This window comes from Lithobates pipiens, unplaced genomic scaffold (genome assembly GCF_037356315.1).
Source record: "Lithobates pipiens isolate NorthernLeopardFrog02 unplaced genomic scaffold, aLitPip1_a1.2 Scaffold_16, whole genome shotgun sequence".
NCBI classification, from domain to species: domain Eukaryota; kingdom Metazoa; phylum Chordata; class Amphibia; order Anura; family Ranidae; genus Lithobates; species Lithobates pipiens.
In genome coordinates, this window is record NW_027507748.1 from 481,136,886 (window position 1) to 481,162,714 (window position 25,829).

At 41.6% G+C, this 25,829-nt stretch overlaps 1 protein-coding gene across 4 annotated transcripts in view; it reads left to right on the forward strand.

Moving 5' to 3' along the window:
• The window catches only part of DZIP1 (DAZ interacting zinc finger protein 1), a 151,245-nt gene extending 126,670 nt beyond the window's left edge, over positions 1 to 24,575 (forward strand). For all 4 annotated transcript variants that reach the window (XM_077483032.1, XM_077483033.1, XM_077483034.1 and 1 more), the window contains 3 exons: positions 9,274 to 9,383; positions 11,879 to 12,044; positions 20,395 to 24,575. In XM_077483032.1, coding sequence (XP_077339158.1) covers positions 9,274 to 9,383; positions 11,879 to 12,044; positions 20,395 to 20,477 — 359 coding nt within the window. In that variant the 3' untranslated portion in view covers positions 20,478 to 24,575. The remainder of the gene's footprint in view (positions 1 to 9,273; positions 9,384 to 11,878; positions 12,045 to 20,394) is intronic.
• The last annotated feature ends 1,254 nt before the right edge of the window (positions 24,576 to 25,829 follow it).

The window sequence follows — 25,829 nt, forward strand, 5'->3', positions numbered from 1 at the left end:
AAGTACTGATCCCAGGGGTTGGTGAGCCCTGAATTCCTCAGACAAATCCTCAAGTTTCCTGATGTCCAAGGTCACTTTACCATTTGGGCCAGTGTTGTCTGGGATGTAGGTACAGCATATACTCGTTCAGGTAACATCTTACACACACACCCCTTCTCAGCTAGGATCATATCTAAGGCCATACGGTCTTGGACGGTCATATTGAGTGAAGTAGCTTCTCGTTGTTCGGCTAAACCTTGGAGTGCATCTCTGGTGTAATTGACAAACCTTTGTTGGTTGTAGTAGATATCATTTATCCAGTCTACATTCTTATTTATGGTGATGATGGGGATCAGAGATTTGAATCCTGCTGCTACTTGGTCTCTTGCTTTGAACTCATCTGGGACCCCTATGGCATCTATGTATACATGAGGGTCAAAGCTTCCTGCTGGGGCACCCCTACGCCTCCTGTTAGGCTGGGGTGTGTTATTTGGGTCTGGTTCTATCGGTGGAGTGGCCTCTGAGAACATATGCAGAGGCATTATGGCCTTGACCAGTGCGCATTCTCCTGTCCACTGTTCTGTCAATCTGCTTCTGATTTTCATGAGTCTGCAGATCCAGTACACGTCTCCCAAAGACTGGACTTAATTTTGCTCTAGATCTGCAGAGGCCTCACTATAAGATTCACAGTAACTCTTAGTGAAATTCCCAAGGGGTTTCCGCACTCCATAGCATACTGTAGCATGCATAATTGCCAGGATATATGGTGATACCTTCTCCTGGCTTGGGAGTTGTGGTGACTATGGGATATTCCTTCTTCCAATGTTCAAACGGGGAGTGGTTAGTGGTTGTGTTGGTAAATAGGATAAGGAAACATGTCTCGTGTTTGGGGGATATGTTTAGGGGTACTGTTCCCAAATGAGGCCTTGCCCCCCCACATGCATAACAATTGGTTTTGTTATGTTTCCCTGCACTATACCTCATCCACTCTAGCCACAGGTTGACATCTGAGAACCTGGTCTCTGCGGCCGTCATGTCCTCGAAGGTAGGGTCTGCTATGGCCACCATATGCCCTAACTTCTGTATATAGGGCCTCAGGGGGTTAGCTATAGGCCGAGGGGGCTGACAGTCTGGTGAATTATACATGCCTTTAAGTTGGAACTTCCCTGTCATTCCTCCTGTACTTCCCACCAACCATGTTCCCAGGACATATGTGCCAGCATCTGTAGGACTGGGATTTTCTATGGTCAGGGTGAATTCCATCCTGTGCCCTGTCCTCCCACTATTCAAACATGTACCTGTCTTTAGTTAGGTCATTCTGTTAAGTACGGATTTCCCATTTTTATCTTTCTTGTGCAAAGCACTCTTTGGCTTATACCCCCAGTCATCCCCTGTATTTAATCCCACGGATCCCCAGTAGTCACAGTTGTCGCCCTAGTAGGCATCCGTGACACATATGTATGTGGACCTGGACCTAGGACCTATGTGGAGGGCGTCCCGATACATGTAACATTGCCAGGCAACTTGAGGGGGGCAGGAAACTATAATGCAGTAGTCAAATACGACGTTAGCTACATGTGTGTTAGAAGAGTTGTACCAGAATTGTGTTATACCATCTTTCTATCTGATGGCTACCTCCTGTGCCTGAACAATAATCACAATGATTTCAAATGAATAACATAGTAGTGCTAATATTCACAACAAAATGAATAAACCTAAACAATCAACCTGTGAGAAAAGTGATCAATAATAATTGTGTCCATAAATTCAGACTCAAGTCTGTAAGTAATTAAATAATTGAAACATCCAAGTGATTAGACTCCAAAAGTGAACAGATAATCTTGAAGTGACTTGAAGCAATCTTCCACCACATCATATGTGTTCAGTGTCACTGCTCCCTTAAGAAATGCACTCACCAATAAAACATGCCTTGCACTCTCATGCTCGGCAGTATCGCTTAATATCCCACAAGGGTATCAGATGACTCCAAAGGTGTTCTTTGAACAATTCGCACTTCACAGGTAAAGATAAAAAGCTTCAAATAGTGAAGTATAGTAAAACTATTTATTTTAAACAGCACATGAAACCTTCAATTATTGCACTTACATCCTTTTCATCAAACAAAGGCACTTCAACATAAACTTTCCAAAGTGGGGAACTCACAGTGGTAACGCAATGTAGTGCGGTCTCGGCGGAAACCCAAAAACAACCTGTAAGTCCCACCCTCCACTCTGCTCGCTCTCCTATCCACTCCACTTTTCTCCACTTCAGAATCACTGCACACTCAATGACCGGTACATCCGAACGTTAAAAGCTCCTAATAATTGCTGTGTAGCCACACCCAGACATGTTTCGGCAATACGATTAATCATTGGGGTTCTATGCATTTTTAAATAAATAGTTTTACTATACTTCACTATTGGTTTTATTATACTTCACTTTTTATCTTTACATGTGGAGTGCGAATTGTTCAAAGAACACCTTGAGTCATTTGATACCCTTGGGGGATATTAAGCGATACTGCCAAGCATGAGAATGCAAGGCATGTTTTATTGGTGAGTGCATTTCTTAAGGGAGTGATGACACTGAACACATATGGTGTGGTGGAAGATTGCTTCAAGTCACTTCAAGATTATCTGTTCACTTTTGAAGTCTAATCACTTGGATATTGCAATTATTTAATTACTTACGGACTTGAGTCTGAATTTATGAACACTATTATTATTGATCACTTTTCTCACAGGGTGATTGTTTAGGTTTATTCATTTTGTTGTGAATATTAGCGCTGCTATTTTATCCATTTGAAATCACACATTTATATATTATTTATAAGTAGCTGCTGGAGATTTAAGTTACGCATATTTTCCTTTTGCGCAGTGGTGGTGTAAGAAAGAAAAGGGGCGTGTTTTTTTCTTTTTCACTATATTACAATAATCACAATGAAAAGGATATACAGGATCATGGTTTGGTCCCCTCGGCTTCTTCCTCGGGTACAGGGACCTTGTGGGAGCCGTGTATCCACATGTTTTATTTTTTTCCCGGCCACCTTGACTGACGTGCCAGTTGTTAGGAGAACCTGGAAAGGACCATCATATCTGGGTTCAAGAGTATGTTTTCTCACAAACTTCTTTATCAGGACCCAATTACCAGGAATCAGCTTGTGCGTTCCTGTATCTAGCTCAGGATCTGGAATGGAAGAAAACACTTGCAAAGGGATACCGGTTAATTCTCGAGATAAAGCAGTAACATAATCAGTCAATATATCAGATTGGAGCTGTAATTGCTGTGAGAAGTAAGAACCCAGTCTGGGGGCTGAACCAAACAATATCTCATAGGGTGACAAGCCATGGTTTCCCCTTGGAGTGTACCTAACACCGAATAAGGCAATGGGTAGGCTGTCTTGCCAACTGATTCCCATTTCCTATGACATTTTTAGCATTCTGGACTTTATTGTGCCATTCAATCTTTCCATCTTCCCACTTCTCTGAGGATGGTATGGGATGTGGAAAGCTAGTGTGACCTCTAAATCTGTACATATTTCCTTGGTCACTGAGGCCATGAAAGATGCCCCCTGGTCACTCTCTATAACCTTTTGGACACTATATCTGCATACTATTTCTGTAGAAGTCTCTTAGCTGTGGTCTTTGCTGTCTTGTTGGTATAGGCTTCTAGGATAGGATGAATAATGCGTATTCGTATCAGCTATTGTTTTGGCATCTGGATGTCGTCGATCTGTATCCTTTGGAAGGGGTACTGGGCTTTTGCCAGATGCTTCAAAGGTACCTTTTCTGTTATTCCTGGGTTACATTTAGCACAGATGGAGCATGACTTGCAAAAGTTGTTGGTAAGTGGAGTGATTCCCAAAGCTAAGTAGTATTTGTTGATCAGGCCGTTCATAAAGGTTTTTGACAGATAAGAGGCACCGTGGGCCCACTGTACCACTGCAGGAAACATTGAACGTGGTAGACACTGCCTCTTGTTTAATTCCATGATCACTTCAATTTCTGTAGCTCCTTTCTTGATCCACACTTCTTTCTCTTCTTTTCCAGCTGCTTCTTGTTGCTCCTTGAGATGGGTCCTGCTCACAGAAGGGTTTTGTAGAATCATGGTGGTCTGTACAGTTTCTTCAGGGCTATCCACTGTATCATCCAGGATGGGTGCATTCACTCCGCTGACGACTTCTTGCGTTCTGTAGGCAGCTTGTTTTGCAGCGGTATCTGCCAGGTGATTGTCTCATGCTTCTTGGGAATTCAGCTTGTCGTGCACCTTTACCTTAAGTATAGCCACTTATGCTGGTAGGAGTAGGGCATCCATTAAGTCCTTGATAGTTGAACTGTGTTTTACAGGTATACCTGCTGTTGTTGGGAACCCTCTGGTTTTCCAAATGACCCTAAAATTGCAGGCAACGCTGAAGGCATATCTTGAATCTGTGTGGATGTTGGCTCTTTTTCCTTCTGCCAATTTATATGCCATAATTAGGGCCTGGATTTCTGCTTCCTGGGCAGACATGGAGGAGGGTAATGCTGAAGCCTGAAGAACTGTATCTTTGGTGGCGACTGCATATCCTGTGTGGTACTGTCCAGTGTTGCCTGCATACCTGGAACCATCCACAAAGATTGTCAAGTCCAGATTCTCAAGGGCTGTTTCACTGACTGTCGGTAGGTGTGATGTCTCCATCTTCATCACTTCCGTGCAGTCAAGAATGGTGAGGTGAGGGTCATTCTCCAAAGAGGTTCCCCCCTCGAGAAGTGGAAGTAGAGTGGATAGGTTAAGGGCATCACACCGGAGGAGAGTGCAAGGCACACTAGAGTTTGGGCTGTATTTGGTTTAGTATGGCAGTTATGTCATGAGGGGCAAGGAGGAATAAAGGATGGCCCAACACCAGGTCAGCGGTCTTTTCCAAAAGAGGTTGGGCTGCAAATACAGCTGTAAGACACGAGGGTCCCCCCTTGGCCACTGGGTCCAGTTGGCAGGAGTAATAACTAATGGGTCTGAGCCAAAACACCTGTGGCGTGTCCTTGCCTCTCTGAGACAAACAGTTTGAAAGTCTTTTTATAGTCTGGGAGGCCCAAAGCAGGGGCCGTAGAGAGGATCTCAGGACTTCAAAATTGTTAATAGCCTCTGGGGAAAGCAGGAATGGATCAGATTTCAGGGTATCATAGAGAGGTTGCATCAAGAGAGAGGCTCCCGGGATCCAAGAGCAGCAATAGGAGATTAATCCTAGGAAAGCATGTAGGGGCTTTTGACCTTGAGGAAAGGGGATAGCTTTGATTGCAGCAACTTTTTCTTCAGTGAGATGTCAGGTGCTTTGGGAGATGCAGTGGCCTAGGAAAATCACCTTCTCTCTGCACCACTGGACCTTTTGCTTCAAGGCCTTGCATCCCTGCTTAGCTAGGTAGTGGAGGAGGTTTTCAAAGAAGATTGAGGTGTCACCATGTTGAAGGGTATCTGCACAAAGCAGGAGGTCATCTACATACTGAAGGAGTACAATGTCTGGGTGTAGTTTCATCCAGGTGTCCAGGATGAGGGCCATTGCCTTGGATTGAATTGGGAGGGGGAGTTCTAGGCACCTTGTGGCATAACAGTCCAAGTGTAGCAGGCAGGTGACACAGGCTTGCCTGAATCCTAGTGGAGAAGGTACATGTGATTCGGAGAATGGTGAGGTGGGCAGTCATGTCCCTGGTACTGAGTGCTTTCATGTGGGTCATGGTTGGGGGCTAGTTGCTTGTGGGCAGACTTCCGGGGGCACTGGCTTTCCTTTTTGAAGTGACCAGGTCTTCTGCAGTTGTAACAAACACGCGGGGTTGGTACAGGTGGCCGTGGATACGGTGTGTCAGAGGCCATCATGAGAGGAGCTACCTTTCTACTGCTCTGTGCAGATTCTAGGCCCTTTGCTACTAATAACAACATCTCAAGATCCATTATACTCTGGGCGTGATAGGAGCAGACCCTTTGGATTGACTCTTTAAGACCTGAGACAAATGCGGCATGTTTGTATACTCTGTTCAGCATGCTAATATCCAAATCAGTAAACATTTGTGTGATTCTAGTGCATAGAATTATGCAACTTTAAATCACTTCCTTTTTTTACTGACCACAATTCATTTGGCATAACGCCCAGAATATATATAACTTCCCCATTGTAATATTCTTAAAACTTATATCTGATTAAAAACCAACATTTTAAAATCCCCAATTATTGCTAATACAGCTTAAACACAATTAAAACCATTTGCACAAATATAGTACATTTGCTACATTTGCTGTTATTAGAAAAGAAACACCTTTTAACTTCAATAATGCAAGGATAGGCAACTACTAAAGCTAAACTAAAACAGTCCTTAAAGTCAGACTCTGGCTGAAATAATCAAGACACCCTATACATAAATTGAAATGCTACGGAGTACATAGCACGGCGGGGGAGGTGTCACCTAGAACAGAGGGGCGGTAGACGAAGGGCAGTGTCTACTTCCTGGGGACCAGGTGCCATTATAGGGCAGTGGCTGACTACTTAGCTCCTTCTTTTCTGGCTTTCTATACACATATACAATACAACCATTTTGATTATTTTGATGTTCTGTCGACCCTTCTTCATGAATAGCTTTCGCAACTTTGAACCAAGCGTCTGCTGTGTGCAGTAACTCGTGGTTTGACAACAAACACCTTCCTTTCAAAAGAGCGCGCCATTCATTTGGCTCTAGCCAACCACCCAAATGCATAGTGACCCCACACACTTTTGACAATTTCTTTCCCTTTTTAACAGCATCCCCTCCCTCTCGTTCCAACACCAACTCACAAGTCACGTCTGGGCTTAGGGTTTGTATGGCGGTTTTATGAAGCTGTCTTGGACTCAAGGGGTGGGTCACAGGTATAGGAGGTGAGTAATACGTGACCACTTATTACTCTCAACAAGGCATTTAACAGACAAATAAGGAGTACAAGTTAATATTCAATGCACCACTTCAAATGTCAATTTAAATGTTATCTAGATGTCCCAATACAAAACCCAAACTTCTCACTCTGTCCTTCTCTACCTCTTCAAGTCCTTCTGGTTGTTCAAGGTCAACCTGTAAGGGACACCTCTCATTTCCCTGTCCTCTTATTCTAGATTCAGCTTCTATGACTTTCAGTGATTTATAACAAACAAATTTGACTGGGTAATGCACGTTTAATCTGAACACCAATACATGTGCAGTCTCCGGGAATGAGGGTTTATAACAAAGAGACTCAGTTCTATATCCTGGCTCTACTACTTCGACAAGACCCCAGCCTTCTTCATTTATGGCAAACAATGGTCCACAAACACACTTAGGACATGACATTACCAACAAGATGTGACCAACAAGATATGTCCAAGATATGTGATGACTGTAGTGGAACATGGGATTGTTCAAATCCTCACGGGATCCCCACGCTGCGCTGGGTGTATTCCTGATGCCCCCTCCTGGTCGCCCGCGCTCTACCGCACAATATATTCCCCAGGAGAAGTTTAACCACGTCCTCATCTGTGACTATATAATCAATGCCTCGTTCCCAGTAGCCACCACAAAACACAACAACAATCAACAAAATAGGCGGCAGATATAATTGGTACAGGTTCAATAGGCTATGGGCAAGATATATATCTGTGTTTGAGGACCATGGAGAGCCGATATAGACACAGTGATTAGCCAATCACGGGTACAGGATAAACAGTAGACTAGATATACAAGATATCAAAAGTGTCTTACCGTATTTAGAGGTGATCAGTCTCCATCCTGTCTCCGCGTTGGCCTGTCCCGGTCCCTTCTCGATTGGCTATCCCCCCATACTGAACCCAATAGCCCCACATTCGGCGCCAAAATGTTCTGGATGGACCAAGACCAAGGTTTGGTATTTTTTATATCTGCCCCTGATAAAATTGATTTTGATATATGAAGTGTACACTTCTGGAAATAATCTCCCCTGAGACCGACAGTTCAGTGTGAAGTTACTTCTGTAATTTTTATTTCCTCTTTTCACAGCTTTTATACATTCTTGTCAGACAAAAAACAAGGCATCTGGAAAACATATTATTGTGACAATGTATGAGCTTTTAGCCGATTTAGCAAGTTTAGCAATTAATCATAGCTATATTGGGTATCTTGGTAACTTCCTTTTCGAGACGTTGGATGTTGATGTCATGTCTGTCTTGGGTGCAGTTCTCGTAAAAGAGGCACAGTCTTTTTATAACTCTTTGTGGTTCAGCTTCAAAATAGAGGGGGAGGGGGGTGCTAGCAGCTATCTGAAGTAGAGTTAAGGTTAAAAAGCTAAGCAATGACATAATATTACATATTGAAATAGGCATTTTAGAATTTTACGTGATACTTTATGTGATACCTTAATCACATCCATTACATAATTATAGTACAAAACTGCTGGGATAGATGGGAAATCCAGAACTTACCCAGTGGAACTAGTTGGACAAATTAGTCCTTTAATGTGTTGAGTAAGATTCTGGTTCAGATCATAATCCAGTTGTTTTTAGTAAGTACCATTTGCCAGCCAGTTGCATCTGGCCTTCTTGTATGTGTTTGTATCCATCACAACAACTGCTCCCCCTTTGTCTGCTGGTTTGATGGTGATGGCCTTTCTTTCCAGTGCTGAAAGATAGTTACATATTTTGCTGAGTACATCCCAGAGATGTAACTCAGGCTGAAGCTATTAATATAGGTGTCCAGTGCAATGCAAAAAACAGGACAGAAATTACAAAGAAGAATGAATTTACACAGACACACCATTAAACATTTATGTGACACTTCTCTTCTCCCATTAAATATCTCTCTCCCTGCCTTATCTCACTAATTATCCAAGTTTAATTATCATTGCTTTGCATGTTTGTGTTTTTTTTTCCCTCAGAGATTATCTTATTGACACTTTGCTAAAACATTTTGTATTAGTACTGCTTGGACCTGTGTGACCTGTAGGGGAAACTTGTCCTGAAAAGTGGGATGTTAGTGCAAATAAAGTATCATGGACAATACTCAGTTGTTTTTGATATAATGGTGACTATACAGCACATGCCTTTCATTCGGTGCCTTTAAATTAACAGAGAGGAAAACAGACACTTTTGGCTTATCACTGATGATCTCTACCAGTAAGATCATCAGTATTTGATCACCCCTGGGGCTTTTCATTTTTGCGCTATAAACAATTTGGAGGGAAAAAATATATATTTTTACTTGCTGCTCTAAAATATATCCTATAAAAAATGTAATATTTGTATTTTTTTAATCAGTTTCACTTAAACTTAAAAGTATTTCTAATATCTTTTAGCAACACAAGTAAAAGAACTAGGCCTGCATTCAACAGGTTCTGCTGATCTAAAACCACGTGGTGACGTACCCCAGGCATTTGTGAAAAAAGACCCAGTTATGGAGCTAAAGGTAGGCAATTAGGAATAAACATAAAATGTGACTTATCTGACTTTTTACTCATTGGGCATTTAGCCACTTAATTCCTTCCAAAATATACTTCTTGCAAAAATATCCATACCTATCATAAAAGGCATTATATGTTTGGGTGCATGCAAGGGTGTTCCCCTAAGCTTCGTAATTATGATGTCAATAAACAGCTGTGATTTTTCAGCTATGGCCTATCTGCCTTGTTCTTGGTCATGTGATAATTGTTGTACCCTCAGACAGATAGTGAAAAAGAGATGTGATTATTTTTTTTGATTAGCAGGAATATAAAATAAATTCTGCTCTGTGAGGGTATTTTGTGTGTGAGTGTGAGCACGTATTGCATTTATCTAGCAAGCATACATTTTGTTTATTTGGTCAAATAATTCCTAAATATAACATTTGAATGTTCTAAGATTATTACTTTATGTCTCAGAGAGTTATAAAAAGCTTGGGTTATCCATTGGTAGCTGAAACAGAAATGTCAGTTTTGATTTTTTTTCTTTAATCTCTCATTTAGTCTGCTATAATCTCCATTTACTAGTCATTTTCTGCCGTGGAGTAATATTGCAGAGAACAATATATTATACTTGTATGGCAAGGCATAACTATTACAGATATACAGTGGTGTGAAAAAGTGTTTGCCCCCTTCCTCATTTCCTGTTCCTTTGCATGTTTGTCACACTTAAGTGTTTCGGAACATCAAACCAATTTAAACAATAGTCAAGGACAACACAAGTAAACACAAAATGCAATTTGTAAATGAAGGTGTTTATTATTAAAGGTGAAAAAAAATCCAAACCATCATGGCCCTGTGTGAAAAAGTGATTGCCCCCCTTGTTAAAACATACTATAACTGTGGTTGTCCACACCTGAGTTCAATTTCTCTAGCCACACCCAGGCCTGATTATTGCCACACCTGTTCACAATCAAGGCATCACTTAAATAGGAGCTGCTTGACACAGTAAGGTCCACCAGAAGATCCTTAAAAGCTATACATCATGCCGAGACCCAAAGAAATTCAGGAACAATTGAGAAAGAAAGTAATTGAGATCTATCAGTCTGGAAAAGGTTATAAAGCCATTTCCAAAGCTTTGGGAATCCAGCGAACCACAGTGAGAGCCATTATCCACAAATGGCGAAGACATGGAACAGTGGTGAACATTCCCAGGAGTGGCCGGCCGCCCAAAATTACCCCAAGAGCGCAGCGACGACTCATCCAAGAGGTCACAAAAGACCCCACAACAACGTCCAAGGAACTGCAGGCCTCACTTGCCTCAGTTAAGGTCAGCGTTCATGCCTCCACCATCAGGAAAAGACGGGGCAAAAATGGCCTGCATGGCAGAGTTCCAAGGAGAAAACCACTGCTGAGCAAAAAGAACATCAAAGCTCGTCTCAATTTCTCCACAACACCATCTTGATGATCCCCAAGACTTTTGGGACAACATTCTGTGGACCGATGAGACAAAAGTGGAACTCTTTGGAAGGTGTGTGTCCAAGTATATCTGGCGTAGAAGGAACACTGCATTTCATAAAAAGAACATTATACCAACAGTAAAATATGGTGGTGGTAGTGTGATGGTCTGGGGCTGTTTTGCTGCTTCAGGACCTGGAAGACTTGCCGTGATAAAAGGAACTATGAATTCTGCTGTCTACCAAGAGATCCTGAAGGAGAATGTCCGACCATCTGTTCGTGTACTCAAGCTGAAACGAACTTGGGTTCTGCAGCAGGACAATGATCCTAAACACACCAGCAAGTCCACCACCGAATGGCTGAAGAAAAACAAAATGAAGACTTTGGAGTGGCCTAGCCAAAGTCCTGACCTGAATCCTATTGAGATGTTGTGGTATGACCTTAAAAAGGCCGTTAATGCTCGAAAACCCTCTAATGTAACTGAATTAGGACAATTCTGCAAAGATGAGTGGGCCAAAATTCCTCCAGGACGCTGTAAAAGCCTCATTGCACGTTATCGCAAATGCTTGGTTGCAGTTGTTGCTGCTAAGGGTGGCCCAACCAGTTATTAGGTTTAGGGGGCAATCACTTTTTCACACAGGGCCATGATGGTTTGGATTTTTTTTCACCTTTAATAATAAACACCTTCATTTACAAATTGCATTTTGTGTTTACTTGTGTTGTCCTTGACTATTGTTTAAATTGGTTTGATGTTCCGAAACACTTAAGTGTGACAAACATGCAAAGGAACAGGAAATGAGGAAGGGGGCAAACACTTTTTCACACCACTGTAATAGTTTAAGTGTTGGTTGAAACAGTGAACTCTATGGAGGATATATAAAAAAAGGAATGAATGTGTCATCAAAAATGTACTGCAGTTGGATTCACTGTCATTTAAAACACATGCAGTGTTTTACCTGCAGTGAATATTTGGTGAAAGTTACATTAACTGCTTTCTAAGCATACCCCCCTGTAACTTGGGTCTCAAACTGATTTTTTTTTTTAAATGAATATCTTTTCTTGTTAGCTTACTGACCTTGATGACACTGAATTTGACAGCTCATCTTTGGAGGAGGAACCTTATGAAGTGCCACGTTCTGTACAAAAACGCCAGGAGGCCACAGTTCACAGAAAGGAGGTTCAAACAGCTTCTGCTAAAAATGCTGGTGGTGTTACAAAACTGTACAAAGCAGGTATTTACCAAAAAAATAAACTCACTCACTCACTTATTCCTAGAGTCATTGTCATATTTTAGTTTACTCATAAAGATAGTCACATTATATTTTTTGTGTACTTTGATTCTTCACAGAAATTGCCTTCACTATTTTAAACATATCTAAACTCTGTTTTCACATGATTTCAAATCTGTTACCTGTAGATTCAACCCCCATTGTAACTACAGTGACAAGTACTTTGTATTTTGATAATTTTGCCATATACTCTGCTCTAAAGACATTATGCTGCAGTTTTAGTAAAGTCACAATTAGGAGTAGTAGAGACAGGATTCCTCTCCACCTCTCACAAGACTTATGCCGCATACACACGATTGGTATTTTGGTCGGAAAAAGCTCAGTTGGTTTTCCCGACGGGATTTTGCTCAAGCTGTCTTGCTTTCACACAGTCACACAAAATTCCGACCGTCAAGAACGCGGTGACGTACAACACATCCAGTGGACTAGAAAAAGGACGTTCAATAGCCAGTAGCCAAAAGCTTCCATCTCGTAGTTAAATCTGAGTATGCGTGAGTTTTTGCGCGTTGGAATTGCATACATACGAACGGATTTTCGGATAGGAACTTTATTTTTTTATTTTTATTTTTTGTTAATGACATTTTTATTGAAGATTATATACCGGAACAGGTAAGCAGAACAATACATAGTCAGTAGCAGTTGGTTTGGTTACATTTGGTATAAGACAAAAGCGGACGCAGCCGCTAACAAACAGTCGGTAACCTTAAAGAGACTATGTGACTTATTGTGAAACATAACAGACACTAGGAGATATTCTTCAGTGTTTCAGTGTTTGTTTTTGGTTTGGTATTTGTGTCTGCAGGTCCATATGTTATGGGGGTGAACATAGGGGATTAATGAATAACGGAGGTGAGGGTATCTCGGTGTGAGGAAGTGTCAGGATCGCAGATATCCGTGAGATATGCGGGTATGTGTATCTTATTAGTCATTGATAGTGGTCCAGAGAAATCTAAGATTTTGTAGGAAGGAATGTCTCATATTTAAAGAGTATAACCTTGTGAAAGAGGTCCGTTCTTGTTTTCGAGGAAGTCATGCCTGTATAAGGCGTTTATAGGAATCTGTGGTCTTGAAATTAATCCAACAAGCCCAAGTGGTCGTGAATTTCGTAGGGGTATCGTTCGCTTGGTGAATAAGGTCTTCCATTGTCATAATCGTGTCAATGCGGTTAAACCAGTCTCGGATTAGTGGGGGATCGGGTGAACGCCATTTGCGTGGAATGCATATTCTGGCAGCATTTACCATATGCATGGCTAAAGACTTATAGTAAGGGCGAGTGGGCTTGTCTGAGTGATGTAATAAAAATTGGGCTGGGGACTTATCCAATTGGTAGGTAGTAACAGTGGCTATCGTCTTGTGTACCTCCGACCAGTATGGTTGTAAGATGGGGCACGTCCACCAAATGTGTATAAATGTTCCCACTTCCACGTTGCATCTCCAACACGTCTGGGAATTAGAGGGGTTAATTAGGTGGAGTTTATGGGTCGTATTGTACCATCTAGAAGCTATTTTAAAAGCATTTTCCTGTGTATGAACGTTGACCGTTCCCTTATGGACAAACCTGAAGATATTTTCCCAGTCCGCATCAGTAATGTTCACTTGAAGGTCATTAGTCCATTTTTGCCGTGTTTGGAGGTTTAACTGATCACAATCTCGGAATAAGAGAGAGTAAGTGAATGAGATCAGGTGGCGCTGGGGTTCCTCATTGGAGCATAAATTCTCAAAAGTAGTCAGTGCTCTGGACCAATGTGGTCTGAGTTTGTGGTTGAGTAGAAAATGACGGAGCTGCAGGTATGCCCATAAGGGAAAGGTCTCGTGAGATGTAAGAGTTGCCAGATCTTCTCTGGAGAGGAGTGTATCATTACGAAAGAAGTGTGTTGCTCTAACTGTAGTGTGAGGCCATCCAGCTGTCGGAAAGGATGGGTGTGTGCCTGGAATAAAATCCGGGTTACCTCTAAGAGGAGTCATCGGTCCATTGGTGGAGGAAATTTTGTGGTGGTCACTAGCCCAGTGGAAAGAATGTAACGTCGGAGCTATCAGAGGGTGGGTTTTGTGTATTCGGGACTGGTATTTATAGCTAAGCCAAGGAAGGGAAGTCAGTGGATCGGGAGAGAGAGCTTGCTCAAGACGAACCCAGTCTTTGAGTGAGGCGTAAATATGCCAGTCGATTATCCGAGTAAGGTGACAAGCAACCTGGTATTTGCGGATATCCGGGAGGCTGGTTCCTCCTCGAAGTTTTGGTGTGGTTAATTTAGAAAAGCTTAGGCGAGGGCGGCTTTTGTTCCATACAAACAATGTGCATAAAGAAGTTTGGAGGGAGTTTTATCGGGATAGTTTGCATTAGATACAAAATACGTGGGAGAATGTTCATCTTAATTATGGCGATTCTGCCGAACCAGGAAAATCGTTCTGGGGTCCAAGTCTGTAAGTCAGCACAAATCTTCTTCATCAAAGGAATGTAGTTTAAATTGTAAAGGTCTGATAAGGAGGCTGGGAGTTGAATTCCTAAGTATGTAATGGATTTATCTTTCCATTGAAAGGGAAAGTTGGTACGGCAGAGAGAGCATAAAGGTTTGGGTAGGGTGATATTCAGGGCACTGGATTTGTTGAAGTTTATCTGCAAATTCGAAAGGGTTTTGAAGTTGGCGAAGTCTTGTAGCAGATTAGGAATGGTAGTGAGGGGGGCAGACAGGAAGAGGAGAATATCGTCCGCGAATGCGGCTACCTTGTACGTGCGGTCCTTAATGTTCGGATAGGAACTTTTTCCGACCGAAAAATTGAGAATATGCTCTCAGTCTTTTGCTGGCCGAAATTCCGCCAGCAAATGTCCGATGGAGCATACATGCGATCGCATTTTCCGACCAAAGGCTCTCATCAGTCTTTTGCTGGGTGAATTTCCGATCGTGTGTACACGGCATTACAGAGAACCTGTGACTGTGCTTCTTCTATACACCTATGTTATTTAAGCCTAAATGTCATAGAAGCTTGCTTAACTGGTTGAGGATACTGGACGTGCTGCACAGGCCCAAAAAAATCATCAAAATATGCATGATGTGCATAGCACATCCTGTCTATCTGCGCTTTTGCTGCACACCTTCCTCTCACTCGTCAGCAATTCTCAGCTCTTAAAATGGAGGTAAACTTACTTTTCTGCAAAGGCCCCTGTCCCTCACTGGTGCCAGCATCTTCTGCTGGGGGCGGTTTTCGCCCATCTTCCTTGAACGGTACAAGATGACATCACTCCTGCACATGCACAGCTCTGTTTACATGCCGGAGAAGACATTGAGCAGACAGGTGGGTGCATTTTATTGCTGAAGAGACATTGCATGTCTCTTCTGCAACAAAGAACCTGCCTGCTTTGAGTTTGTCACAGTGGAACTTTAGTCCTGCTTTAAGATAAAACAGGGAGTTGCTGTGTAAATACAGCAGCTCGTCTAAGGCCGGCCATAGACGGTTCGAATCTCGCCTGGTTCAGCAGTGTGAACAGGCTCAATCTACCAAGTTGGGTAAAACCAGCCTGCTTGATTCACTTGCGATCATCAATAACAGTGCTAGCAATAATCATTGTCTTCTCCCTGGAGGGGGCGGTTTCCCCCCCCCCCCCCCACTGGGTGCAAACAGGCAGGAGGGATTTTCCTGTCAGCACTGTCTGTCTTGTTGGGGGGAATCATCAAATTTCTTTCCTGCAACCATTGTTTGCAGGAAAGAAATTTGCACTGTCTATGGCCGCCCTAAGGGTCCGTTCACACAGGGGCGACACGACTTTGAACGAGACTTTGGGAGGCAACTTGGACACGACTTGAGTATGAATCACAGCACGACTTGAGGCAACTTACAAGGCAACTTGAAGTTGCTTCCAGGAGAGGGGACTTTGCCAGTGGCCAATCACATAGTAATCAGCTCTGTGGGAGGGAGGGGTTTGCCTAGAAAACTATTTTTACTTCCTGGAAAGTTGCTTCAGTTAAGACAGGGGATCAGACTTGGAGGCAACTTCTATTGAAATCAATGGGTAGAAGTTGCCTAGAAGTTGGATTGAAGTAGTACAGGTATCGGAGCGACTTCAGTAGTGTACATTAAGACGGCTCTCATTCACTTACATTGATTTTATCATGTTGTGTGACTTGAGGCAACTTGGGACGACTTCAAGTCGGATCCAAAGTTGCTCCTGTGTGAATGGACTCTAACTCAGTGTTTATCAACACTGTTCAGACAGGAGAGATACAAATAACTTTGTTAATTTTGTATCTACTCTGTTTTATTGATCTACAGATTAAAGGGATGAACTTTGAACTAAAGATGCTGTCATTTAAAGCAAGCTGACAAGTACATTTTTTTCTGTTTATTTCTATTTTTATTAACAATTAAAATTGTAATTTTTTTTTATATGTTATTTTTGTTTTTTTAGTGTCGCACTAGTGGTTGGTTTACACAAACATCTGCGATTTTTGCTTCTGGCATCAACTTGTGTAGTATTTTTGACAGAAGTGGAATGCAGTGTTCTAAATTGTCTGGAGTATTCTTGTGTATAATGTTGTGTTTCCTGCGTATGACATTGATTTCTCTGTACAGTTTAGTGGGAGTGCAATGTAAACTCATACTAAATGTGAATTATATAGCCAAAAATATAAGGACGACCTTCCAATTTACTTCACCCAGCTGTTTCCAGTGAAGGGCACTGCTAATGTACAATATACAAACACATTTTTACACAGTTTGGAGAAGGTTCTGTTTTCTGTGGCAGCATAGAAACAGCTTCATAAAAGGATCTCTTCCCTCCTCCACAAAATCCAACCTGTAGAACACATTTGGAGTAAATAAGAATGTCAGCTGCTAACCAGGCCTTCTCGTCCAATATCAACTTGACATCACAAATGCTCTTTTGGCTGAATGGGTACATTCAGCCATGTGCACAGACATACTGCAATTTCTTGTATAAAGTCATCCCAGAACAGTAGAGGCTTTTAAAGCTACAAAGGGGAGGAGTAACTCCATATTAATGCCAATTTTTTTAATATAGATGTATTGGTCAGGAGTCATCAAACATTTGGCCATATATTGTATGTAAAATATTATTTTTTTCCCCCAAAAGCCCCTGTTAGCATGCAGTCTTTGATTTGTTTCAGCATCTAAAGCTCACATTAATTAAATCTAATTAATAATAGAAACAAATAGTACTTTAGAAACTGTGACTGTCAATAAAAACTTTGGGCATATATGTGAGATTTTGAAGACCGAAAATAAGTCATAAAAGTATACATCCTTACAAGTTCTTTGAGCAGTCCTGCTAATACATTAATTGAAGTACTATATTGGGTTAAATATCAAAATTAAAGTAGTTTTTTTTTTTTAACACAAAGACTCTGAAACACTCTTGTATTTTGTATTATCCAGATTTCATATTATCCATCATATTATACCACCTTGACTAGTTCATCAACATTAGTGGCAGGCGATAAAAAAGTGCCACCATCTTAGGAAAGTGATGTAGTCATTCCTTAAAGTGGTGTTGCCACCAAAAAATTAAAAGCTGCTTAAAATTCGTAAAAAAAATAAAAAAAAAATAATTGGCAAAAAAAAATGTTTTACTCACCTCTAAATACCGGTTGCTAGGGGGTCCCTCGTAATCTGCCTTCTTCATTGCCCGGGCTGGTGACATCACTTCCCCTCGCGCCGCACATTCACCTGGGACCTGTCATGTGTCCCAGGTGACTGTACGGCGTATCACGGCGCCCTGCGCCGCTCGCGCATGCGCAGTGGGTGCCCGGCTTTGAAGCCACAGCTGGGTGCCCACAGTATGCATGACGGCGCCGCGAGCGGAGCGGAAGCGAGGGGGGGCTTCGTTCCCCCGCATCGCTGGACCCTGGGGCAGGTAAGTGTCCGATTATTAAAAGCCAGCAGCTGCAGTATTTGTAGCTGCTGACTTTTAATTTTTTTTTTTTTAGGGGGTACCCCACTTTAATGGGAAGTTCTCTGTAGAAACCTTTTTTGTTTTTATTCTTTGCCCAAAACAAGGTGTTTATTAGAGCAGTTCTGTTCCACGCTTGTCCTTCCTCTCCTGCTGCATCATCAGACGCTTAAAAAATGTGAAACATGTAAAAAACGCAGCTTTCAACAAATGAGAAGAGAGAATAGGACAGGATCAGAAATAGCCACACTGTTCTGTGCAATGATTATGTCTGCCTCTTGTGCAAGCCACCAGTAGAACACAAGTTGTGCTGCGGGAGGCATTGCCCCATCAACACTGACTGTGTTGATGGGGGAATCAAGTTATTTTCTATGGCTTGCCTAAGAGGGAGGTATGATAAGTTTATGATTTCTGTGCTGTTCAGAGCTGAAACCAGCATATCATTGAGATTCCTAGGTACTGTACTGTGCCTGCAGAGTAGATGGGAGACCTTCTAGAAAGACCACAAGATGTTGAGTTTAACAAGCATACACACATGCAACATTTTTAACTTGTAACTTCTGAGTGAAAAAAATAGTTTTGTCCTAAGTGGCCATCCAGAGTGGCTGTTTCTATCCACTATCCAGAAATATCATAGGATGATCTGCCTCATTCTAGTGTGTGTGTTCTTTGTGTGAAAATGGTTTGAACATCAGACTTTAAATAACAATAAAGTTTCTATTCAAATTATTCAGGGTAAAATTGTATAATGTGCTGTGATATATGTCAGTGCTCTGTAATATTCATAGAGGTTTCCCCCCAAGGTTACGTGATATGTTTGTTTTGATACCTAAACTCCCTAGTTACTATAGTGCTATCAGATTTTACTATCCTAAAAGGTGGGTCTGAATTATGCCTGCCACTTGAAATACCTTAAAGAGGAACTGCAGTCTGCTTACATAATCTGTAATAAAAACATCTAATGCCATTCTGAAGCTTCCCTCCAACCATTTTGCATATTATTTTATATATATATTGTGATTCTGTACTTGTCAAATATGCTGCAGAAATCTCCCTCCACCGAGTCTGGTTGCAACCATTTTAACTGGGCAGCTGAAGCTGCTGCCTGTTTACTTCCTGGATTTACACAGACATACAGAGGCACACCTCCAACTCTGCAGCTCTCATTGGCCCTATTATGACTCCCTTCCTGGTAAACTCTCATGAGAGAGAGAGAGCTGTGCATGATGTCATAAGCCTAGGCTTTGTACCAGACAAGAAATAGGAAGTGGGCTGTATAAGGTATATACTGGCAGAAAAAAAATGTTTTACTATCCAAAGTTAAAACAATAGGGGCAGAGGATTTAATAGATGGAAAGTTGAAAAAAATGACTGAAGTTCCACTATAATCACCTGACGTGACCATACTCTGCTTTAGTGTTTCAGTGGAGCTTGTATACCCAAGCCTAAACGTTTCTGTCCATATCCACACTCTTATGCCCTGTACACATGGTCAGAAATTTCGATGGAAAAAGTCAGATCGGATCGTGTTGTCGGAAAATCCGATCGTGTGTGGGCTCTATCGGACCTTTTCTGTCGGATTTTCCGACACACAGAGTTTGAGAGCAAGATCTAAAATTCTGACAACAAAATCCGATCGCATAAATTCCGATCGTGTGTAGTCAATTCCGACGGACAAATTGCTAAGCATGCTCAGAATAAACGAAGAGACAAAAGCTATTGGCTATTGGCCCATTTATAGTCCCTATGTACGTGTTGTACATCACCTCATTCAGAACGATCGGATTTTCCGACAACTTTGTGCGACCATGTGTATGCAACACAAGTTTCGGAAAAAATCCGACAGATTTTGTGGTCGGAAAGTCAGACTGTGTGTATAGGGCATAAGATTATCTGCAATCCATCCAATTAATACAAGGTTTCAAAACCGATTGCTTTATATGTTAGTAGTATCATTTTAGTCCAGGATGGGTCTTACCTGAATATTGAAGAAGTTATTCTGGATTTGTGTACATCCAGTGAAATGCCATCCAAGGTGTTCACATTACATATGAACACATCTTTTTGTGTTCATATGTACATCTGAGAGGTCTGAGTAGAGTGTGAAAGTACCCTGAAATATTAGACAATCTTGATCTTTGTCTGTAGGTTACAACAAATTTCAAGGTTACATTTTCTAAGTTAGTATCTTCCTATATGAATATGTATATGCTCTTTGTGCAAGAGGGGTACTATTTATTTTTTTCCCAAACATTCATCTACTGTCTGTGGCACATTGCTGTAACAGCTGGGCCTGTTTTTTTGTCAGTCACATATGTTAAAGCATTAATATTACACTTAGTTTTGTCTGATCAGTATCATTAATTGCTGTAACTTCTTTCTCTTCTCCAGATGCCCGTGAAGCCGATACATCCAGCACTGTTGTTAGTTTAGTGACAGTGAGCGACATCAGTGACACCTCTGATATCTATTAATGTCTTACTTATCAGTAATATATGTTATAATAATTCTCAAGTGCCTTGAGAGTTTGCACTGCCTCGAAAATCTTCCAGGTCTACATTTGTATTATTTCTATGTTTGTATGTTATTTTGTACATCAAAGATTCTGAGTACCATTGGCCTAAACAGTGGGAGCAGATGGAGTGTTACGCAATGTGTTTTGTCTTTTCTATGAAGTTTTCTATGATGTTTAAAATTATTTTTTTCTACGGCGGTACAATGTATTCCTATGAGCACTTAATATTTTATTATCAGCTGAAATTACTTTACTGTACTACGTACTTCAGAGAAAGTTATTTAAATCAAACCTGTCACTGAAATACCACAACATGAGCCAGGACAGAGCAGATATTCTAAAATAGATTCTGTTATGAAATAACTGTACCCTTTACACTGTTGTAGAGTTTATAATAACTGCTGTTTTCAGACCTTCAAAGTTAAAAAACACCTATTATTTTAATGGTACTGTTTATGATTATTGTAGCAAACCTTAACTACGGCCTCCACCACAGGGTCCACCATGATAATATTATTTTGCAATGTGCTGTATTAATTTTAAGACACATCGGTATATGTATGTTTTTTTGTTTTCTTAACGTTGAGTTATTGTCCCTGGATGTCACATCATTGAGGTTTACTGAAATGTGCATGTTGTACGACAGATCAGCAAACCAGTGAATGGCTTAAAAACTCAATTAGATTAATAATAACCCGTTCATACTGGTAAAAACAATCAGAATCCCTTTGCAAACATGGCCAATAGTAGCAATGTACACTGTGTTTTAAATGTGTAGGTCCAGAAGCACTTAATTATCACTCCCAACACTGATTAATGCCGCGTACACACGAGCGGACTGTATGGCCTACTTAGTCTGTCATACAATCCGACGGACAGTCCGTCATACTTTCGACTGAACGGACTTGACCACACACGGATGCACAAACAGTCCGTCGAAAGCTTGCGCGATGACGTGTACAGCACGTACGACGGGGCTAGAAATAGGAAGTCCAATACACAGCAAAGCACCCTTCCGCCGTGTAAATCCTTTCTGGGCATGCGCCATTCTTGGTCCGTCGAACTAGCATACTGACGAGCGGATTGTCCGCTGAAACCAAAGTACGACGGACAGAATTTCGAAAAATCCGAAATACTTAGTACGCCAGACTGCACGCTGAAAAAGTCCGCTGAAGCCCACACACGAGCGGACTGTCCGCTGAAATGTGTTTCGACGGACTAAGTACGCCATACAGTCCGCCCGTGTGTACGCGGCATAAGGCCACAGAACGCCAAGAATCACTGTAAATCTGTGTCAGGGATTAAAAGTGCGAGCGACCAGCCAGGAAGTCTGTATAAATCAATGGCAGGTGCCACAGCTGTCTGTGGCTGTTCACATGTAACCCCACATCAAGAGGTTACATACAGTTAGCGATAGATGATCAGCTATGGAAGAAATCTGCCTGTGCCCAGGACCACTGATCTGGCCTTAAACCCCCCCCCCCCCCCCCACACACACACACACACACACTGGTGATGCTTTGAAATCATGCTACTTCAGTGCGATTTCAAAGCTGCACATCAGTGTGCGATTTGCACTTCCGATTTCATTGCAACTTCATTTAACTGAAACAATAGTGCAATAGACGCAATGAAATCAGCAAAAAGTCATGTAGGAACCTTTTTCATAAGGCAATATGAACGGTTCCATTGCTGGCAATGGAGTGCAACTTGTCATGCGATTTCGCACTGTCAAATTGCATGACAAGTCCCACCGGGGTGAAAGAGGGTGATAGCTGTTCCGCTCAGTGTGTGGTTACATGCAAACAGCCCCAGAGCCTGTTATTGATTTGTACAGGCTTCTTGGCTACAGCTGATTATACACACATGTGATTCCCTCTGCAGATTGATGCTGATTCTTTACTGTGTACAACTGTAATTGGCCGTGTTAATGAGAGCTTAGTGATGTTTATTTTATGTTAGTGCAAGTTATCATAGCTGCTAGTTGTTGCATTGCATATGGGCAGTGTTTTACAAGAGTACACTAGCATATGCTTATTACAATGTAAAATGAACGTGAAAAGTTTTCACAAAACATTATGTGAAAAAAAGAAGTGAAGCACTCATAGCAACAATTTTAAATTCATCTTGCGCTCACTAAGCTTAAAGTGGATGTAAACCCGATTCATGAAATCTGACCTGGGCACATCTATCTGTCATGTTTATCTCTCTCCAAAGCTGAGTCATGTGTCTTTCTGCTGCGCCCCATTCACACCTGAGACCTTGTAACACTAACGAGTCACATGACACCGGGGAGGGAAAATGGCTAATTGGGCTCAATTTGGACATTTTCACTTGGGTGTACTCACTTTTGTTGCCAGCGGTTTAGACATTCATGGCTGTGAGTTATTTTGAGGGGACAGAAAATTTACAAGTTGTACACTCATTTACATTGTAGCAAAGTGTCATTTCTTCAGTGTTGTAGCATGAAAAGATATAGTAAAATATTTAAAAAAATGTGAGGGGTGTACTCACTTTTGTGAGATGCTATACAACTGATGTAGAGAGATTTGTTTCATCTCTGTGTATCATCTGAGGTTATTCACTTCACTGGGGAGATGAGAGGGTTTACATCCACTTTAAAGCCATCAGCTACACATACTGCAGCTGCTGGCTTTTAATAATAGGACACTTACCTGTCCTGGAGTCCAGCGATGTCAGCACCGCAGCTGATGTTTTCATCAGCTGTCAGGTGCTGCCGCCGCCATTCGGCAGTGTAGCTTTGCGTCTTCACGCAGGGAACCCTACTGCGCATGCACGAGGCCCCGCTCCTCTCTCCTACTGGCCCGGCGACAGGGGGGGAGGAGGAGGGAGCCTTGCGGTGATGTCATGGGCTGCTGCGCGGACTCCCGGAAGTGGGAACAGGATACCTGTCAAAGACAAATGAGCGGAAGTTCCACTTTTGGGTGTGACTCATGAATGGTTGCTTCTTGCACTCTATTTTGAATAACCAAACATTTAAGTGTTTTTTTCTTTGTCCATAGTAACTTAGCAGGTCATGTAATTGCAGTCACAAGTAAACTTGCTGTACTCTCCTTCATTGCACTATACTTTTCACCAATCTACTGCCCAAGCCTCCAGAATCTCCTGTTTAGTGAGCACCATACTACATGCTCCCACCTCCCACTCTTGACAGCTCCTAGCGTTAGTGACTGGCCATTTAGATATCAAACACTATATGTGAGGAGCAAGGAAGGGGGGTGCTAGTTTTTTGCCATACCTGCAAGCACTAGACATGTCACAGGTGTGCAAAGTGTGCAGGCAACATAGGAACAGAATGCATAAAGAGGAATTTCAGCTAACCCTTGTTTTCTTGTGGGCCTGTTGGCAATTCTGTTGCCCCTTCCCCCAGTTTATTGCTTAGGTATATCCCATGGTCTATGAATACAAGTCCTGTACTGTACGATAAAGATATTAGGAATTTTGATTTGCCTGTACATTCCTTATCTTGGTATAAAGTACAGGATGCTGGTCCCTCCCTTGTGTATCTTAATTACTCTTTTTTGCTTGCTAAAAGCTAGAGTCTCACAGTGGGGTTGTAGTTATTTGAGTATGCTCCTAGGGGCAGCCAGTTTTTCCTAGTGTCCAGACACCTGAGGCTAGCCTGCATATAACCCATGGTCTTTTTATACTACTTAGTTGTAGAAACTCTATTTGTAAATATTAAATTTAATAATAAGAAATGTAATTAATAACTGAAATCTCTTTAAATAATACATGTTTTGCTCTTAAACATTGCACAAACTCTGTGAACCTTGCTATGTTCATGGTATTTTAAATCTCACATTTCTTTAGTCAGTGTTGTATGTAGCACACATAAGACAGTGTTAAATCTGGTTCTAATCCAGATCTGAACTTTTGGTTTTAAAGTATTTTTGAGAGCATGGTTACATTTATATATATATATATATCTCAAAAATTACATTAAAGTAAACATGCCTTGAATGGTTGTTGATTGATTATTTTGTATGATATTGTTACTCTAAATGTATGTTTGTCAATAAAATCATTAATTAAAGTGATAGTCATAAATTATTTCCGTGTACAACTTCTTTAGACATTTAGTAAAGTTCACTAAAAGATCCATTTGCTATAAAAGTATACCTTGCCGTAAAAAACAAGGTTTGCTTGATATATCAAAGTCCCCTTCACCATAATAAATAGAAACATGAAATAAAATAAAAATACCTGTGTGTGAAACAGTTAATAAATATTCTTACCATTATTACCAATGCAAAGGAGAGAAAGCCAGTATCAAGACCTTTTACTTAACTGGATTAGGCAGAACTCAGACCTACACCTTCACCTTTTTACATATGTAGAATCCTAAATCTGTTATTCTTGTTGCCTACAAATAGGCACAAGTAGTGTTCAGCATTCCAGAGGAGTATAACAGAGCACATCACAAGGTGGAGATTTGGCATGCTGCTGCAGAGATCACGAGAGTCAGTGTGACAGTGGGAACTCTGAGTGAGTGTGTTAAAGTTGAGTTAAGGTGATGTGGGTGGACCTCACTGCAGGGGTTGGTTGGCAGCTTTGACTAGAGAATTACCAGGAGATCAGCTAGGAAATGGAGCCTGCAGCAAGAGGGACCCCCCAGTGGTGGCAACCAGAGGGACCGGAAGTAAGGCTCAGATCACGTAAACAGGCACGTCTCGATGTATGTTTTGTATCACGTCTCCTGAAGACGTGATATGAAACGTACATCGAGGCGTGCCTGGTTACGCAATCTGATCCTTACTTCTGGTCCCTCTGGTTGTTGGCAGCTGGTGGTGGAACGCACGCCAAGATACCACACGCAGAGCGGAGTTTTTACATAGAGAAGAGCAGAACAGCCTCAGTGCCAGGCGAAGGCACCTTTTAATGTAAGTTGCCAGTTGGCCTCTGTTTTTTACTCATTTTATTCAATAAACGGGATTACACCATTCCAGTTTTTCTGTATCCTCTTTACATATACCTCTGGCTACCCATGTTGGGGGAGAGGAAAGGGTTTTTCCCACACGGCTTATTCATCCAATTGCAGCAAGTTATCTCTTGCTAAAGGCTGTATTTGACCTTCTTTTAACTAATAAGGTCAACAACTTCAGGTAAGCAGACATCCACTACAGAGCACTTTTGGGTGTACAGTGCAGTCGGTGAAGGTGGTTCATCGTTATAGTGAAAGCAGCACTTCTTGATGTTTATTTTGCACAATGGCCTTTTCTTTGTGATTGGTCTCAAGTATAAGTTTTGTTCAGCACATGCAGAGCATATATGGTTGATTTATTCATTT